At 35.8% G+C, this 21,658-nt stretch overlaps 1 protein-coding gene across 1 annotated transcript; it reads right to left on the bottom strand.

The window, feature by feature from the left end:
• Positions 1-18,103: 18,103 nt before the first annotated feature.
• Positions 18,104-19,138, bottom strand: LOC141680297 (uncharacterized). The gene has a single exon (XM_074486562.1). The coding sequence runs from the start codon at positions 19,136-19,138 to the stop codon at positions 18,104-18,106; it is 1,035 nt and encodes a 344-aa protein (XP_074342663.1).
• Positions 19,139-21,658: the final 2,520 nt, after the last annotated feature.

Genomic DNA, 21,658 nt, shown 5'->3' on the forward strand with positions numbered 1-21,658 from the left:
TTAAGGGTGGAATTAAGGCTAGAACATCGGTAACTTAAAATGAATCCTAGGGGAATGCATAAAGGTTTGCATTTCACCCTTAATAGGGACGGTATGAGTTTTGACAGTATGATTTGGAAAGGGTTAAGGTAACAATAACCTTTAAGAATTCGTGGAGAAATTTTCAGAAGTATATAGACAATGGTTCTAGTAATAGTAAATGATATTTTGATATGCCCTGTATTTAGGGAACACAGGAGGAACGATTGAAGGATAACCTTAGAGGTTTCCAAGGAGAAAGGTAATATTCAAAATTCTCAGGAATAAAAATGTTGATAAAAGAAATATGACGTAATTATAATGATGCCAAGTGGGGCACGTGTTAAACCACGAGAAAGGATGGATCGAACCAGTAATGTCGAAATTGTTCAGGGCAATTAAGACTTAAGATAAAAGATGTTCTAAGTATGATTGAGAGTCAGTCGTGACAGTGATTAACCTCTAAAGACTGAGGCAATAACTTATGGAAAAATGGTGATATTTTTTTTTCTCATCAGATTTTAAGGGAAACATCTTCACTCAAGCAGTGATCGGAAATAAGGTAGAAAATTTATTTGGAGGTGGTTAAAATGACATTGACTGTAAGGAAATTTTACTATCAGGAAAGGCCAAAGAGGTGGCCGACACTCTAAAGGTAAGTGGATAATTATAGGCGCGTGTGCCAAAAGAAAACAGTGATGATGGTTAAAAATGTGAAGGTTGAATTATGGTTTGGATGATTGACATTCCTTCTGATGACTGTGTAATACCCAACCGTAATAGTAGTTGGTAAAGGTATAATTCGTGTAATCGCCATGAACGGGCTATCTATCTTAGGAGGTCCTATCTTGAGATAGGCCAGGACCATGTTTCAAAAAGGACGAGACGAACCTTTGAGTAAGTCTTCTATTTAAGGCATATGGTTTAGAATGGTATTAACCTGCTACCGTTGCTTTGATTGAAACTCTTCTGCAATTTTATCTGCTTCATGTCATGATGTATGTCAGGATCAGGAGTGTACTCCATGAATCATGAATGGTGATTATGTTACCTCCTTAGAATGATTGGATACGACATGGATAGACTCCGTATGGTTGGCTATTAAGACTTCATGGAAAATGAATGACTACAGTAGGTCAGTGGTGGACCATAGTAAGGCAGCAATGATTCTGCGAGTAATGAGCTGATTACAACCGTGAGAGTTGTATTGGAACGGGTGTTGAGATTGAGTACCACTAATCGGGTCGTGGTAATGTATAAGTTATCATTGATAGACTAATTAAGTAGAGTATCTACCTAGTGAATTATTATTCTTTCTTATCAATAGAGAGTCGTATTATTATACGAGGAAGGTTGCGGTGCAAGCATAGAATTCTAGTAACGATGATGTCTAGAATGAGATCCCAGGTTCGATTTTCGATGTCGGGGGAGTTTCAAAGGTAATTGTGTATAAGCTCGAGGAGGGGCATGGGTCCATAGAATGATGGACGAGATAGCGAAAATATTTAGGCACGTGAAATACGATGCTATAATACTTGATGTTGATATAAATACATATATGTTTTGTTCTCCTATGACAAACCTCTATAGTTCAGAGGTAGATTCCAAGCCAGATATTTTGTGGCAGTATATTTTTTCATATATACAATTCTCTTCAGTTCGTTCTTTTCTCTTCTTTTCATTTCATGTAAGCTGAGAAGAACAACCCTTCCAGGAAGGGGAGGTATTGCCGAATGACTATCTATCTTTGTGATAGAAGCCTAGTAGGATACCACATGTTGTTTAATTGCTTGTCAAGTACTAAAGGCTGGCCACCTTCTGTACTAACTATGCGATATAACAAGTGTTCATGATCATAGTGATCTCTCAACAAATTCCTTTACTTCTATTTGATTGATCAAATTTTGGAAAATAGAAACAACTGAAAAAGGAGTAATAAAGTAGTGGTAGTATGCGGAATGGGAACATATTCGTGATACTAAGGTTGACGTGGTTATTAAAAAGGTTATAGAACGCTAACGAGCAAAAGTATAACCAGTATAATATTAGGAACGGAAGGTAGTAGCGATTACGAACTGGAAAAGAATGGGTATTGAGAAGTAAAAGCTTTAATGTTAAAAGCTATAATGAGGGTCTGTGCAATAGACTTGAAAGAAATTAGAATGATCACTTAACACGGATTGAGTTTTCTTACGACAATAGATCATATGTCAGTATTGAGATATCGCCGTATGAGATCCTTGAGGGAAGACAATGTCGATCTCCCTTATGTTAGGATGAAGTTGTAGAGCGCAAGATGCTCGGACCCGCAGTAGTCCCAAGGACCAAGGATATGATAGATCTAATCAGAGGACGGCTGGTAGTAGCCCAAGATGGACATGATAAGTATGTTGATTTGACATGAAAGGATAAAGAGTATGAAATAGGGGACCTAGTAATGTTATAGGTATCCCTTGGAAAGGATTGATGAGGTTCGGAAAGAAAGGAAAGCTAAGTCTACAATTTGTTGGACCCTTGGATATATTAAGACGTTTGGGAAGTTAGCATATGAGCTAGCCCTAACCCCGAACATGTAGCAGGTCGTAACGTGTTTCACGTATCAATGTTAAGGAAGTGTAATTTAGATGCCAGATAAATAGAGGCATATGAGCGCATAGACATGCAACCAGACGTAACATATATGGAGCAACCAGGAGGGGTATAGAGTAAAAAGGAACGAGTGCTTAGGAGAAGGGTTATCAAACTAGTAAGAGTTTGATGGTAGAACCACAATGTGGGAAAATTTACTCGAGAGTTAGAAAGTGCAATGCTAAGAGAGTATCCCTATTCACTTTCTATCTGATTCCGGGACGGAATCCTTTTAAGGAGGGGAGACTGTAATAACCCCAATTTTTGGGAAATTTTTGAAACCCTTATGAATAGTGTTTTTGCTGAACGAGAAAACTTTTCATGCCACGCTATGTAGGGGTTCTGTTATTGATCTTATGGGATATTATTAGTACTCTATGAAGTATATAAGTGTATGTAAAGATCGTCAGAATCCAATTCCGAACACTTTGGTTTTTCCCGGAAATCCACAATATACGGAGAGAATTGAGTATAAGGTAACAGGATAAAAAGGATTTAAATTAAAGGATTATAATAGAGGATCATAAAAAGGAATATAATGTATTGAGAAAGGTTAAGGGAACCTAAGTAATAAGATCCCGGGTATGATCCTTCAAACGATAAACGAGAACGAAAGTTAAGCGAACCGTACAACAGATCAGCGGTCATTAGGCAAACGATTAGGGAGTTAATCAAAGGGATTAAGGGGAGTGATGTCATCCAACCAATAGAAAGGAGACAAGGAAGGGAGGATGACATCATAGGGGTGACATAAGCATGACATGGAAGGAAGGAGGTGTGGTTGATTTAGGACCACACAAATGCAAGGACAAGGTGGTAATTTGCTAAATGGAAAACAAAAACAAGCCAACCAACTAGCAATTCATTTCATCAAAATCAAAAAAAATCAACCAAGGCATTGTCTTCACTTTGCTCTCGGCTTTCTTGCATTTTCAAAGCTAAAAATTTCCAAAATCAAGATCCAAGCATCCTTAATTGGTAAGAAAATTCCCTAACCTTCTTTATGCTTAGTAATGGCTATATCATAAGTTTAAGCCACAAATTCTTTCTCTAGCTTCTTGATTTAATCATTGGAGAAGACAATGAATAGTGTTTTCAAGTTTTAACTTGAGTTTTTTTTCTTGTTTTCTTGAAGATCCAAGCTTTCTTAAGACTACTCCAAACTTATTAAGGCTTCCTAGCTTCACCCACCAATCCAAGGAAGGTATACCACTTTCAAACCCTAGGTTCATATATATTATAAGGTGATTTTGATGAGTAAGATGTTATGGTATCTTGTTGTTATGTTTAGAGTTGAGATTTGGAATGGTGGTGAAATGAAATGATAATTTAGTGGTTTTGATTTAAAGAAACTTAAAGCATGATTAAAGTTAGGTTAAGCATATGTATGAATGAGTAATATTGAATTGTTTGGGATTGTTATGATGTGGTAAGGATAGGTGTTTGATGTGTGTGGATTTGAGGATGGTTTGTGATGATTGTGGGTAGTTTTAAAAATGGGAAATCGCGTAAACATAGCCGTCGTAACGTCCGATTTTCTTTGGACTGTTTTTGTGCATAGCATTAGGACCCGAGAACCCCCTGCTAAATTGTGACCACTGCCATGTTTAGATAGCTCATGTTACGAGCTTCGTTTTGATATGTAGTTCGTTCGATTCCGATTTACGGTTTAGGAGAAACGACCGTTTCAAGTAACGGCGTTTCGCGAGCGAAACTTTTTCCCTCGCCTTATTTTGGAATGTAGGTTAAAGACCAAAAAGGGTTAATTAATGTATGAAACATTTATGGTAAGTGTGTTAGGCAGTTGGTAAGTCATTCGCGAAGGAATCGCGTTAAAACTCGTAAAGGTCAAGTTATTAAAAATGGTGGAGCCGAGGGTACCCGAGTGACTTAAGCGAATCGGTGAGCGTAAAACTAGCATTAGAGTCTAAGTTAGTTAAAGCATAGACTTACAAGTGATTTTGGTTTAATTCCAACTTACTTGTTGTTTATAGGTTGCCAGACTCGTCCCGAGCCTTTCTCACCCCCAAGTCGCTCAGGCAAGTATTCTATCCGATACACTGTTGTTGTGATGTAAATGTATGTATATGCATTATCTTGTGATATTGCATGATTGTTATTTAGCAAATGTTGCGATATATTGTAGCATGTGATATGGTATATATGCATGCCTGTTTTATATTCTTGAGATGTATATCTGTTGGTTTATTTGATAATACCTATGCTAGAGGATAGTTGTATCTTGCATATACCCTTAGTATAGGGACCCAAGGGTGAAAATATTTTCTAAAACCGGGAGTCGAGGATCCCGAGTAGATTTAATATGGATATGGATATATATATATATATATATATATATATATATATATTTATATATATATATGGTTATAGTTTTCCAAACTATAAATCGAATAAGGTTTATTCGATAGCTTTAAACTTTATTTTATTTATTGAATATTATTTGAATATTCATTTGAGGAGGTATGACTCCTTTATTTTATTTAATGAATATTATTTATAATATTCATTCGAGGTATTATGACTCAGCTTATTTTATTTATTGAATATTATTTGAATATTCATTTGAGGATCTATGACTCCGATTAATTGCTGAAATATATTCTTTATTTTATTAAAGAATAAGGTGTTAATAATCAAACTTATTTTCGATTATTCAAATAAAGATAATACTTTCATATAAGTATATCTTTGGTTATTTAATACTCGTTTCAAGTATAAGTTTTAATACTTCTACTTCAATTATTTTTATAAAGATTATTCTTTATGGGAATATTATTTAAATAATAATATTCAGGCATTTTCTAAATATTCTGGGGACTGATTTACTTCATTAAATCAGTTTTACTCCAAACACTCTTTAAAGTGTTTTCGAGTCTTTAAAATGATTTTCAAAAGTGAGAGCGGATCCCAAAACTATTTTTATATTTAAGATCTTCCTTTTAAAAAGAGGATTTAAATACTCGCTCAAAACATGGGGGATCCGGCTCGGTGGTGTGTTTTATATTCGCAACAAGGTTGCTGTCTTGGTAAAAGAGTTTTTGATTACTTACCCAATATTCGGGAAGTAAAATTCTTGGAACAAGTTAATCCATTAACAGGCATCGCCTGGGAAATATCGGTGAGTTTTCCTTTCCAACTAGGTACGACTTCTTGGTGGAGCCGTATCAACAAGTTTCTACTTGGGGAAAGGGGGAAACGAGCTTTACGTTTCAGAGTCATGGATTTCATCTGAACTAGGAGTGGCGTAAGTGGTCGAGTAGCGCCGGCCCAGCCTTATTATATTGGCCCAAATGGCCTGGAAGTTCCGCTAAGGCGGTCCATTCCTTAGGAGTTCAGTGTTCGGTTGACAAGTAAATCCGACAGGTTCTCCTCTACATGTAGAAAATGGTGGGGTTGTACTACTACGACTGATCATCGTAAGTGGTCTTCCTGGCGCGGTAAACTCCCGTAATGAGTTCATCATCCATTTGGATAATTCTGCAACACTACCCGTAGCATTTCGATCGAAAGGCTACTAATGGGTGGTTGCCGAAGCATTGACAGGGTCAAACATTTTTATTGGTGTATCCATTGAATGAAGTATCTCGTAACTTCATTTCTTTTCAAAATGTTTCAAAGATCAAATATTTTCAAGTTTATTTGTGGTCTCATCTATGGGTTGACCTCGTGAATTTTATTATACTTTGAACGGTGATAGTTCAAGTAGATTTATAAATGATATAAGTGTGGGGAAGTATTGGTAACTTCATTCCTTGTTTTTACTTATATCTAGTAAGTAATTATCTTACACACGATAAAGATTTTAGTAAGTATCCATTTAGATACTTGTGTTATTGTTATCACTACATATTATCTTGCGAGCTGTAAGGCTCACTCTTGCTTTATTTCTTCATCACACAACAACAGTTAGGAGAGATGGCCAGACTCCAGCAGACCCAGCGCAAGCGCGTGGGAAGCGTCCCGCGTCTTCCCGCTGATATTGTAGCTGCTATAGCTGCAGAGGTAGATCCATTGTAGTTTAGACCATCTACTCTTGAGAATCCAATTATGTATAATTATAACTTGTGGCAGATAATGGCAATTAACTGTAAATTATCAAGTAATCATTTTGGGTTGTAATAATTTTAAATTGTGGATTCAAAGACTTGTACTTATTTCAATTTCATCTCTGAGACTATAACGAGTTGTGGTGTGTGTTAGTGTGGGGTCACAGCATGAGGGTATTTATTATTAATTAAGTAAAGTGATATTATGGAAAGAAAGACCGTGACAACCCGGATTCCCGACCCCGGATCTGGGGGTGTTACACTGGCCTTCCTCTATTCTCATCATTTTCTCGAACATCCATATCTTCAATAGGAAGAACCTGCCCCCCGACTCCATCTGCCCTCAAAGAGGCCACATAACAGCTTCTAGCCATTTTTTGATCTCCCCTCTCTTCTCCAATCCTATTTCGGGTGGGAAACTTCATGACTGAATGGTAGGAAGAGGAGACTGCCTTGAAGGCATGTATCCCTGTTCTCCCCATGATAGCATTATAAGTTGAACTAGCCTTTACCACCACAAAATCCAGCATCTGCGTTGCTTGCCTTGGCTCCGTACCTATGGTGGTTGGTAATTTAATTATCCCTTCCACAGGACATTCTACTCCAGCAAATCCATATATCGGCATGTCGGTTGGTGTCAACTGGGAGTCGTTATACCCCATCCTTAGAAAGGTGTCGTGGAGCAAGATATCCACAGAAGCACCATTATCCACAAGGACCCTCTTAACCGGGCTATTTCCTATTATCGGCGTTATGACCAGCGGGTCGTCATGGGGAAACTTCACACCCTCTAGGTCGGAATCATCAAAAGCCAATGTTACTTCTGTCCTGGCCCTCTTCGGGGCTTCTCCAACAATATGCATAACCTCTCTAGTATATGCCTTTCTGGAATTTTTGGACAATCCAGCAGCAGTTGGACCTCCAAAGATCGTGTTTATTACAGGCCCTCGAGGTCTCGGCCCTCCATAAATGGTGTTTATAACTGGTCCTCTAGGTTGGGGATTCCGCCCCTGATCATCTTGGTCCCTCCTACGATCTTCAAAGTTCTTCCTTCCATTATTGTTTCTGTCTCCTCCATCTCCAGTATACTTGTTCAGCCTTCCTTTTCGAATCAAAAACTCAATTTCATCTTTCAACTGCCTACACTCATCGGTGTCATGGCCAACATCTTTGTGAAACCTGCAATACTTGCCCTTATCTAGCTTGGCGGGATCAGCCTTCAAGGGCTTAGGCCAGCGAATATCTCTGTCTTTCTCAATCTCCATCAAAATCTGACTTCTGGGGGCATTCAGCTTAGCGTATTCAGTGAACTTTTGCCCAGGTCCTCCCTTCTTGGGGGTTGAATCAGGGTTTTGTTCAGTTCTAGGATACTTATCCTTAGCGATGTACTCCAAATCAGTTTTTCGTTTCTTGCCTCCAGTGGGCACATTACTCACTACGGTCTTCCTCATACTCTCTTCAACCTTGATATACTTCCCTGCCCTCTCTTGGAGCTGCAACATGCTCTCAGGGGTTCGTTTGGCCAAAGACATCTTGAAAAACTCATCCCTAGTTCCTTGTTGCAGCGCTATCATGGCTACCTTATCATCAAGGTCTGGGACTTTTAAAGCCTCCTTTGTAAAACGATTTAGGTAATCTCTTAAGGATTCTTTAGCTCCCTGCACAAGACTCATAAGAGATGCTGAACTTTTCTCATGGACTCTTCCACTGATGAATTGCTTAATAAAAGCCTGACTTAATTCTCTGAATGATCCAATAGAATTTGGGGGTAGGCGACTGTACCATCTTTGAGCCATACCCGACAGGGTTTGAGGGAAGGCCCGACATTTTATAGCATCATTCACGGGTTGCAGCAGCAGTGCATTAGAGAATGTCCTAACATGATTAGCGGGGTCTCCCGTGCCATCATAGGCTTTGATAGTGGGCATCTTAAATTTTCTTGAGATATGGGCATTCATTATCTCTTCTGTGAAGGGTGGAGTTGGATCATCAGGATCTCCAAGGGGAAGGAGATTGCTTGGATCAGTTCTTGGGACAGCAGCCCTTCTTCTTACCGGACCATCCAGGTCTATGATAGGAGGAGGATTTCTCCCCCTAGGAGGTATGTGGGGTCTGGTGGCTTGGTAAGCCTCCAAATCACGCCTCAGCCTTTGGATTTCAGCCTCATGAGCCCTGATCTTTTCCTGCACTTCTTGGGGATTCGCCCCTGGGGTGCTTTGGGGGCGTTGCCTTCCATCGGGCATTGGCTCTTTTCCAGGACGCCTCCTTCTCGGGGCCACTTCATCATCCGAAGATTCGGAGTCTCTCTCAGTGTATGGACCAGAAAATTCCCGATCCTCAGGGATAGGATCCAAACCTCGTATATAGGGGGGCGACCGCCCTCGTGCTTCGCTTCGCCCAGCATATCCACTTCCTCCAACCTCAGGGTGAAGGGGCATCCCATAAGGGGGGTTAGTAGTAACAATAGTTGAGTATTCATACCCGACGGGTCGAGAATTCACAGGTATATGTATTTGTTGAACTTGAGGATTCGTACCTTGAACAGTCGGGGGAGTTGTCCCTTGTGGCTGAGGATGAGTTGCCCCTGTCTGGGCTTCCCCCTGAGTAGATGCATAAGTTGAATGGGGAGGAACCTCCACGGTTGATGAAATCACCTGGGTTGTCCCTGATGGTGTTCCCTCCTCCAAAGTGCTGGTTGTTCTCCGTGTTCTCGCCATGGTTGTTGTTGCGTAATTTCCCACAGACGGCGCCAAATGTTATGGATTAAAACTACTATATATAATTGCTGTATTTAATACTAAGGAACGTGAGCTTCGAGGCTCGGTTTGACTGCTCTTGTGTTTCGTGACTCAATCTGCCTTAACAAGATGCCTACATACCTTGCTGATTACCAAGGATCAAGTCAAAAAACGTAGTTCTGATTGGTGGGGGTGAGACCCCTTATATAGATGTGGGAGTCCTTGAATTGGACTTGGTATAGGAGACTTGGTGGATAAGCCTCTGAATTAGGATAGACTTAGGAGTCCTAGGAAGTAGGAAGCTGATTCCTTATCCTTTTAGGTCCCCTTGAGGCTAATCTCTAAGGACTTATATCCTCATCGGGACTCTTTTCAACATCTGATTTCTCCCTTATTAATTAATTACGAAATTAATTAATAATCAGGGCTTTTAGGGCCTTTTTTTATTCCACCAGGCCTGATCTGGTCCGTCAGGCTTAACCTTTCTGGTCTGAATATTATACATCTTATTATTGGGTCCAGCAGCCCATTATAAATAAAATCAGGATTTATTTATCCCTATCACCCGTTTACTTACATTCCTAGTTACATAAGTTTTTTTTGTCGAATAAATAAACGGTTTTCATTAAATAGAACATAACATAGCTGGAAAAAACCCCAAACTGTCGATAGAATGAGACTGGAAAACAAATAACATATCAAAAATAATTAGATAAGCTAATTTGTTTTCTGGTCGTGTAACAAATATAATTTGAAAATTCTTAAAGTTAAAAATGAAATTAAAGACATCACAAGTGATCCAAACTGCGTCAACATCCTTGAAAGCAACAACATCACAATTGACCTTAATACATACAAAACATTATTATCTTGATGTTCTGAAACCCCAACCGCTTAAATTGGGGTTGGAGAAATGACATCACACCTATCTATGTGCCGGATACCAGTTATAAACATGCCGAGAGTGTAAATCCCAAAAGATGAACAATCTTTGGTATTAAAAGGTAAGCTATTGCACTATTACCACTTCAGATTCATTACTTGTTATCCGAATCCCTGAAAACATCGATAAATCATTATCAACAGATCTAACATCGAATAATTCCAAACATCTATATATCTATATAAAGGAAGATCACGGGTGGCTGATGTGGCCCTCTTTAGCATGCTCAAACAGGTTTGTTCTCATCTCAAAGTCGTCATCTGTATAATTTAGATTTCAGATAATTTATTATAAAATTGTTGATTGATTTTTGGACTTCCCGCCTCAAATTTAATCATTTCTGGAATTTTGCCTTTTCATCTCCCAGGCTCAATCAATTATGGCCTTTTCACCTGCAAAATTTTGTAAATTGATGAGCCAATTAATTTATTAACTAGCTTTATTACCCGTGCAAGGCATGGGCTAGCTTTATTTATAAAAAAATTGATATTTTTTGTGTACTTTTACGATATTTGCGTGATGTTTCATACCATATTGTGTGGTTCATGTTAGAAGGACTACTGTAACGACGAACATCCTTCAATTTATATTATGTCACGAATGTAAAGTTAGAATACACTATTACCATTAAAAATAATGGTGTTCTATCAAGTCTCAATGATTTTTTCAACTGAAGATACCAAAAATATTATAATGTTTAGGTGTCATGTCATGTTTATCAAAATATGGGGGCAAAATAGTAAAAAAAAATCACGGTCGAACTCGAACTTCAAATTACTCGGCTCATAAGGTTCATGAGTCTTATCGATCCGATATTATTTTTTAATAAAAATATATTTTTATCTAAATATTTAATATTTCATATATTTATTATAATCGAATTCGAGCATAACCTATCATATTTCGAGTTTTTGTCAATATTTGGTGAAATTGATTCAAGTTTTCAAGATGAACTTGAGACTACCGGGCTATTTACGACCTGAGTTTCATGCTTGATTTAAGATTCGGGTGAAATCGAGCCCGTGCTCGAGCCAGAATATTTTTAATCGAGTTCAAGTCTGAAAGTTTTCAACTCGGCTCGGCTTCATTATACCCTTAGTTGTTGTAAAGTTGGTATTTCAAAGTGAGTTAATTACCCAAGTTTCAATATTTAATAAACTATTATTAAATGGTAATATATTATGAATAAGTTTATATGGTAACATAATATCAACAAGTTATTTATTTAATATTTGTAAAAAAAATTATACATAAAAAATAAGGGTTTTATATCAAGTTGCCCACCGAACTCGTTAAAATATATCAAGTAGCTACTCAATCTCCACGGCGACTCATTTAAACCACTAAAATACTAGTAAATATAACTCCGTTAGATTTTTTAAAGGAAAACGTTAACTATAAAAATTTATAGTCGTATATTTTTGTTAAACTGCCAGACACATGAAATTGAGATCAACAACGAGAGTCCTAAATGAAAGGACATATTCTTTTCATCTCTCTATTGAATTTTACTCAAATTAATACTGTAATTGCACCCAGCTTTTATTTTACTCGTGAAGATAATGATTATTTTAGGACCAATTTAACAGATATACAGATGAGAGAGAGGTACTCAAGTTTGCTGATAAACCATAATAATCAAAGAAATACACGGAAAACACAGCACTTCTGTTAAAAAATTTAAAAAATCTAACGGAATGATATATACTAGTATTTTAGTGGTTTAAATGAGTCGCCGTGGAGATTGAGTAGCTACTTGATACATTTTAACGAGTTCGGTGGGCAATTTGATATAAAACCCAAAAAAATAATTAAAATCACGTAGTTATACATGAGTAAAAAGTTAGTATATTGTAGTGAGCTAATTACTCAAGTCATAGAATAATTTTATTATATATCAATATTAGATTATATAGGTTTAGCCATCCAATATAAAGAAACAAATATATAACTCAGTACTTGATGTTATCAAAATATAATCAAATGAGCCTCTAGCTCAATCGATTGAAGTCAGATGTTTGGATATAGGTGTCACAGGTTCTATTCTACAAGCCAGTAATATTTTTCCATATTTATTCAAATAAGGGCGCAAAATATTAATTTCGAATTATATGTTTTCCCTAAAAAAATTTAACCTATCGAACTTTTTACGACCTGGATTTCGAGTTTGAAATTTAAAGTTCGGTTGAACTCGAGTTTGTTCTCGAACCCGAACATTTTTAATCGAGTACGAGCCTAACAGTTTTTAACTCGACTCAGATTGATTATACCCTTAGTTGTTACACGAGTATAAAGTTAGTATCTCGATGTGAGTTAATTATCCGAGTTTTGATAATTAATAAATTATTATTATATGGTAAGATATTATCGACAAGTTAATATGATAATATATTATCAACAAGAAGTTATTTATTGAATGTATAAATTAAAAAAAAATTATAATCCCGTTCTTGCACATGAGTGTAAAGTTATTATATTGTAATCAGCTAATTACCGAAGTCTTAGAATAATTTTATTCTATATAAATATTGAATTATATAGGTTTAGTCACCAAAAATAAAGAAAGAAGTATGTAACTCAATACATGATTTTATCAAAATTTAACCAAATGAGTTTCTACCTCCATTGGTTGAAGTCATATGTTTGTTATAATTGTAAAGTTAGCCTATCGAAATGAGTTATTCAATCAAGTCTTAAATCATTATGTTTTATATAAATATTAAAATAAATATAAAATTTAATATAAGGCAAGACACCTCGTGTAAATAAATAAGTTATAACTCAATACTTAATGTTATAAAATTTTAACCAAATGTGTCCCTAGCTCAAGTGGTTGATGTGTTTAATTTGCAAATAATTGGCATAGGTTCGATTCCTATCAACAACAACTATTTTTGATATTTATTAAAATACATGGGCAAAATAGTAGTAATTTTGAATAAAATATTTCCCCAAAAATTTGATGTTACAGTTCGATTCCTATAAACAACAACTATTTTTTATATGTATTAGAAATTAGAATACATGGACAAAACAGTAATTTTGAATAAAATATTTTCCCAAAAATTGGATGTTGCAGTATTATTATAAAGATAATATATAATAGATGTATCGACAGCCGTGCACTACAAAAGCTAGGCTAAGAGGAGCTAGGAAAATATTTTCATCAATCAGGTTTGTTTATGCTTTATTTCAATTCATGTTTAGAGAGTTATGTACTTATTTTATAAAAGATATGTTGTGGTTTTTTGTCATCCAAATTATAATACTTTCCTTTGAATCTGTTCTTGTGTGTGCCAATCAACCTACATCAGAGAAGCAAGTAAAAGCTGTAGATTAACTTGAAAAATTCATGTTCTCTTCCTTTGAGTAATTTGTATTGGTTTTTTATGAAGTTATTGCAGTGCACAACGGAACAATTGTTTCTTTACTTCTTTTTGACAATTTGTGACTTGCAGATCTTTGTCAAGCGAGAATCAACCTTTTCAACTTAGCCAGCTTATTCTTGCAAGTTTAATTGTCTAACTCAGATTTTATAAATGAGTTGTCATATTAATTTACGATCTCTGATTCAGGCTATTCCATTAATCTAAAGTATATTTATTAGTTGGCATTATGCTTGAATTCTGAACAAAAAATATTAATTAATAGAGATTCATTCTAGATAGTTAGAGTTGTTAGAAATATATTATGATAACTATATAATAGATATGTGAGAAAGAGAGAGATTAAGAAGAGAATATTGTATTCATTCAATTATATATCTTACAAGATGAGACTTGAGTCCTATTTATAGGCTCACTAGAACATAGGTAGAGAAATCCAAAGGCCAAATACATGAACAATCCAAAGGCCAAATACATGAACTTGAAAAGCCAAAATTCAAGAGTTATGACTTTAGAAAGTCAAGAGGTTGTTCTAGAGTATTCTAGAGACATCCATATTCTAACAGTCCCCCTTGGATGTCCAATTTTCAATAATCGTGCCTCGTTAAAACCTTTCTACGAAAAAACCCATTGGGAAAAAAATCCTAGTAAAGGAAAAAGAGTACATCGATTTTGAAAAGTTTATTTCAAGTTCTTAAGTCGACGCATGCCAATCTTATGTACCAAGCTTTCAAAAACTGATGGGGGTAGCGACTTCGTGAATAGATCTGCAAGGTTGTCTCTTGAGCGTATCTGTTGGACTTTAATTTCTCCATTTTCTTGAAGGTCATGTGTGAAGAAAAACTTGGGCGAGATATGTTTAGTATTATCTCCTTTGATATAACCTTTCTTTAACTGCTCGATGCATGCTACATTATCTTCGAACATTACTTTTGGTGTCATGTCATGATGCATGCCACATGACTCCCGAATGTGCTGACATATTGATCTCAACCAGACACATTCTCGACTAGCTTCATGGATTGCAAGAATCTCTGCATGATTAGAAGAGGTAGAAACTACAGATTGTTTTACAGATCGCCATGAGATGGTTGTATCCCCATAAGTGAACAAATAACCTGTCTGTGATCGAGCTTTATCTGGATCAGATAAATATCCTGCATCTGCATAACCCGTTAGCACTGCTTTGGATTTATTAGAATAAAATAAACCCATATGAGTTGTGCCTCGAAGGTACCGAAAATTATGTTTAACACCGTACCAATGCCTCCGAGTTGGGGCGTTACTGTGTCTTGCTAATAGATTCACAGAAAATGCTATATCGGGTCGTGTATTATTAGCAAGATACATAAGCGCGCCTATAGCACTGAGATAGGGTACTTCAGGACCAAGTATCTCTTCATTTTCCTCCTTTGGTCGGAACACGTCCTTTTTCTTATCAAGTGATCGAACAACCATTGGAGAGTTAAATGGATGTGATTTGTCCATGTAAAAACGTTTCAAGATCTTTTCTGTGTATGATGATTGATGCACAAAAATTCCATTTGGAAGATGTTCAATTTGTAATCCAAGGCAAAGATTTGTTCTCCCAAGATCTTTCATTTCAAATTCTGTTTTTAAGTAATCAACTGTTTCCTGGAGCTCTTCAGGAGTTCCGATGATATTCAAATCATCAACATACACAGCCACTATAGAAAATGAAGATTCTGTTTTCTTTATAAAATTACATGGACAAATAGGGTCATTCTTGTAATTTTCCCTTAGTAAATATTCGCTTAACCTCTTATACCATATTTGACCAGATTGCTTTAATCCATATATGGATCTTTGTAACTTAATAGAATAAAGATCACGAGAGTATAATTTAGATGCTTCAGGCATTCGAAATCCTTCAGGAATCCTCATATAAATATCTTTCTCAAGGGAACCATACAAGTATGTTGTCACAACATCCATTAATCGCATTTCTAATTTTTCAATAACAGTCAGGCTAATAAGATAACGAAAAGTTGTAGCATCCATTACAGGGCATAATCTATGCCTAGTCTTTGTGAAAATCCTTGAGCAACTAAACGTGCTTTATATCTCACAATTTCATTTTTATCGTTTTTTTTCGCACAAATACCCATTTATAACCAACGGGTTTAGTCCTTTCAGGGGTTCGGACTACAGGTCCAAAAACTTCATGCTTGTTAAGTGAGCTCAATTCCTTTTCAATTGCTTCTTTCCATTTTGGCCAATCTTCCCTACGTCGACATTTTTCGACAGATTTTGGTTCAAGATCCTCGTCTTCCATCATTATATCAAGCGCTACGTTATATGCAAAATTTTCATCGATGATGATGTTATTTCGGTTCCATTTCTTTCCCGTGATAATATAATTTATAGAGATCTCTTCTATTTCAACATTTTCAGGTACCTGGTCCTCTTCTGGGGTTTGGTTATTCATGTCACGAGTCACTTCTGGGGTCTCTCCTTGAGATTTTATTTCATCTATTTGGGCATCATCATATTTTGCTCATTTTCTTTTTCGAGGATTTTTATCTTTGGAACCGATTGGTCTACCTCGCTTCATGCGAGGTCTTGACTCATTTGCCTTGATAATTTGTCCTTCAGGGACTTCAATTTTTGCAGGAGCATTTGCAGCTGGTATGTGTGACTTAGTCACTCTATTTATATCATTGAATGCATCAGGCAATTGATTTGCTATGCCTTGTAAATGGATTAGTCTTTGAACTTCTAGTTCACATTGGTTTGTACGTGGATCAAAAATGTTCAATGTTGGTGCATTCCATGTAATTTCTTTCTCCAGCTGCTTATTTTCTCCCCCTGATTTAGGGAAAATTTTAATCTCTCCCCCTAATTTTGGAAAAACATTTTCATCAAAATGACAGTCTGCAAATCTTGCAGTAAATAAATCACCTGTCATTGGTTCAAGATATTTTTTATTGAGGGAGATTCATAACCAACATATATTCCCAATTTTCTTTGGGGACCCATCTTTGTGCGTTGTGGTGGGGCAATTGGGACATATACAGCACACCCAAATGTTCCAAGATGGGAAATATTAGGCTCTCTTCCGGAGGCCAATTACAAGGGGGAGAATTTGTGATAGCTTGTAGGTCTGATGCGTATAAGTGTTCCTGCATGTAAAATGGCATGTCCCCAGACTGTAACTAGGAGGTTTGTTTTCATAATTAATTGTCTAGCAATCAATTGGAGTCTTTTAATAAATGATTCTGCAAGACCATTTTGTGTATGAACATGAGCTACAGGATGTTCAACATGTATCCCAATTGATGCACAAAACTCATTAAAAGCTTTTGATGTGAATTCTCCGGCATTATCCAATCGAATTGTTCCAATATTATAATCCGGAAATTGTGCCCTTAATCGGATTATTTGCGCAAGTATTCTCGCAAACGCCAGGTTACGAGATGACAATAAGCACACATGTGACCACCTTGTTGATGCATCAATTAATACCATGAAATATTTATATGGTCCACATGATGGGTGAATGGGCCCACATATATCACCCTGTATTCTTTCTAAAAATTTAGGAGATTCTGTTCCAATTTTTGCTAAGGAGGGTCTGATAATCAATTTTCCTTGAGAACAAGCAGCACAAGAGAATTCATTAGATTGAAAAATCTTCTGGTTTTTCAATGGATGCCCATGTGAATTCTCAATAATTTTTCGCATCATAATTGATCCAGGATGCCCTAGCCGATCATGCCATATAACAAAATTATTTTTGTCAGTAAACTTCTGGTTTACTGTGGCATTTACCTCAATATTTCGAATATTGGTATAGTATAATCCGGAAGAAAAGGCTAGAAATTCTTCTATAACACATTTGCTACCCGAAGTGATACTTGTAATATAAAGAAATTCTTTATCCCCTTTATTCACCGTTTCAACGTGATATCCATTTCTGCGAATATCTTTGAAACTTAATAAATTTCTTTGTGACTTTGGGGAGAACAACGCATCATTTATAATAAATTTTGTTCCTTCGGGTAGTAATATAGTAGCTCTTCCGGAGCCTTCGATCAATTTTATACTCCCGGAAATTGTGCATACATTGCCTTCATATTTATTTAAAGAGGTGAAATAATTTTCATTTTTAAGTATAGTGTGGGTCGTTGCGCTATCTACAAGACAAATATCTTCCTCTTTTGTTATATGCCCAATGCGAGAATGTAAAATTTCCATATTACTTCAATAACAGATAAATATATAATTATTAAGGATAATCATAAAGAGATACAATCATATACATGCGAATGTAAAATAAAGCAAATAAGTACATCAAGCATTTTATTTATCATCTAGGGTAGTGATGTCATCAAGAGTCTCATAAAAATCAGTGGTATCCAAATAAGTCATTGTTAGGAGATTGTCTACATGTTCATTATCTTTGAAAACTAAATTTGCTTCAACATTCTTGCCTTTGTACTTCAGGGACGCTTGATAAAGATCAGCTAGGTGTTTTGGCGTACGGCAGGTACGTGACCAATGGCCTTTCATTCCACATCTGTAACATTCATTTTCAACAATCTCCTTTCTTTTATCAATGTTTTTCTCCAACTTCTGGTCAGGATTAGATTTATCATGCTTGAAAATAGGGTAATTTTGGATTTGAGATCCACGACCACGGGTTCCTTGTCCATGAGCAAAACTACGTCCACGTCCACGATTACCACCTCGTCCACGCCCGCCACCTCGTCTACGCCCATAATTATATATTGCCGCATTCGCTTCAGGGAATGGGCGAGATCCTGTGGGGCGAGACTCATGATTCTTCATCAAAAGCTTATTATTTTGTTCAGCAACAAGAAGACAAGAAATCAAATCTGAATATTTTGTAAAACCTTTTTCACGATATTGTTGCTGGAGGAGTACATTTGAGGCATGAAAGGTTGAGTAAGTTTTTTCCAACATATCCGCATCAGTAATATTCTCTCCGCACAGTTTTAATTGAGAACTTATTTTAAAAAGTGCGGAGTTATATTCACTGACGGTTTTGAAATCTTGTAGCCTCAAATGCATCCAATCATAACGAGCTTTTGGAAGAATTACAGTCTTTTGATGATCATACCTATCTTTTAAATTTTTCCACAATTCAAGTGGATTTTTCACTGTAAGGTATTCACTTTTAAGCCCTTCGTGGAGATGGCGGCGAAGAAAAATCATAGCCTTTGCGCGGTTTGATTCAGATTCTTGATTTCCATCTTTGATGGTGTCCCCAAGGCCTTGTGCAGCTAAATGGATTTCGATATCTAAAATCCATGATAAATAATTCTTTCCGGTGATATCAAGAGCCTCAAATTCAAGTTTGGTGAAATTTGACATATTTGAAAACTATAAAATCATGTTAACATTATATGAGTAAAAAAAATAATAATAAAGTAATAATAAGATCTCATCTTATGCAAAGCAAATTCAATTAATATAAAGCAAATATAACACAATTCACATGTTATTCACATAAGAATATAATATAAAATTTAGGCAATCTAGAGCAATGCATGTCGAGGAAACTCACACACACACACAAAAAAAAAGCATTGTCAAAAATGAAAAGGAAAGAAAAATAAATAGTCTCATCCCGCATTAAGAGAAAGCTGAAAAACAAATTTAAGAAATTTGTAACTAATACAAACTTGATATGACTACACAACCAAATAATATTATCTCAAACTTAAACTAAGATACATCCTTGTTAAAAAGCGTATTTGTTCAATTATAAGCACCAGAGCTCTAAATATTGAATACTTGTTTGGCTAATCAATTAAACCAGATGACAAGAATCGCAAAGTAACATTACAAAGTCACAATATCTTTGTAAAAAGAACTGTTATATACTTTAATTCAGAAACAAATAATGAGACTTCAAGTACAAATTCTGCAAGCGGAATTAATTAACTGTATGCATATAACAATATACATAAACAATGATTGATAGATGCATGTGCTATAATGCAAACATACCGCTGATATAAGTAGAAGTCAAGATGAAAAACGAGAGAGAACTGTGATAAAATATGAAGCTGTAATATTCAAAAGAACTTGCACACTTCAAGAACCGGAAGACCCAACTGGCAGAGAAACTTGATCGTGCTGATAACGTGTTAGAAATATATTATGATAACTATATAATAGATATGTGAGAAAGAGAGAGATTAAGAAGAGAATATTGTATTCATTCAAGTGTGTATATTACAAGATGAGACTTGAGTCCTATTTATAGGCTCACTAGAACATTGGTAGAGAAATTCAAAAGCCAAATACATGAATATAGGTAGAGATATCTAAATGCCAAATACATGAACTTGAAAAGCCAAAAGTCAAGAGTTATGACTTTGGAAAGTCAAGAGGTTGTTCTAGAGTATTCTAGAGACATTCTTGTTCTAACAACAGTAAGATAATAACAAATTTCTGCCGGTGATTAGATGTTGAGTTCTGTGTGCCCAAACTTTGTCCGCGGAATCACGATATAAGTTACGGGCTTTTTAGAATATGAGGTAGACCTACAGATTTGTTAGCCAAATTAAAACTTTGGTGTTGTTCATTAACCGTAATCATTTTAGGTTATTCTCAATAAGTTAGTACTATGTTCAATTTGCCTTTAACCTGTACTTCTAAAGCTCTACAGGTAAAAGTGTACAATTTTGATTTTTATTAATCTGTTTACATTATGTTGCTCATTGCGTTGTTATCGCGCTATTCAAATCGTGTTGCACATGAGCGTCTTTGTTATTATATATGCACAAAATAGTTTAGTGATTGAAATTTAGGTTCCTTTCGAGGCTCTTATTCTAATTTCTATGCCTTTCCGGAATATCACTCCTCTGTATAATTATAATTAGGAGGGCTGGGAAGGGTATGTCAAGTCTCTGCCTTTGATGAAATTTGTGAAATTTGAGAAGTCTTGATGGAATTAATAGAATATGAAAAGCCTGGACATTTACACGCTTCAGTACCTGAAAACTTATCGAATGATTGCGTACACCATGTAAAGCCCTTCACTTCATGGCATGGACACCATATAATGCCTTTCGCTTCATGGCATGGAATATAATCAAGGATATATCTTTGAGGGTAAGTTTCTGACAACCATCATTTCTTTTATTTTGCTTGGAGATTGGATATTATTTGTTATGGACGAATACTATTATTCTGAATTTGTGCTTTGTTGGTAATCCATTATATCTAGGAATTTAGTAAAGTTGATTTTTGGTAAGTTAATGTATTTTGATTATTAACTTCTTAGTGTAATTTAGATAAAATGTTAAATTTTTTTAATCTTCTTTGATTTTTTCCCTTACCTGGTCTGTGTCATGGATTCTGGTTTCCCTTGCATTTGATAGTTTGGTTAATATTGTTCTTGCTGGTCAATTATTGGTATCATTTTGTTTGCTTCTAACAATAATAATATATCCTTATCTTTCTAGTATGAGTGTAATTGGCTATAGAATTCTATGCATACACTTGATAAACAGATCACGCTTTCATACTTCTTCCTGTTACTAGAATATATTTGTTACAATATTCAATACATAATACTTGATAAGCTGGTCACTCATTCTTACTTAGTCCAGTTAAAGAAAAACACTCATATTTTCTGTATAAATTAATATAATTTTGCGTTTTGTTGGTATTATAAAATTTTGATTGCGGCCCGCTCTTCCAGCATTCTTCCTATGCAATAAGTGCTCCATGTTTTTTTCCAAGTCGATTTGATATTTTCGGAGTTTGAGAGATTGTTTCCTTTTGGTATGTTTACAGTTCTTTGACTTTTGCAGGGTGTTCAAGTACGAAATAAGTGTCGACACATTTTTTTAGTATTAAAGCATTCTTGTAGTTCGGAAA

This window comes from Apium graveolens, chromosome 8 (genome assembly GCF_009905375.1).
Source record: "Apium graveolens cultivar Ventura chromosome 8, ASM990537v1, whole genome shotgun sequence".
Taxonomy (NCBI): Eukaryota; Viridiplantae; Streptophyta; class Magnoliopsida; order Apiales; family Apiaceae; genus Apium; species Apium graveolens.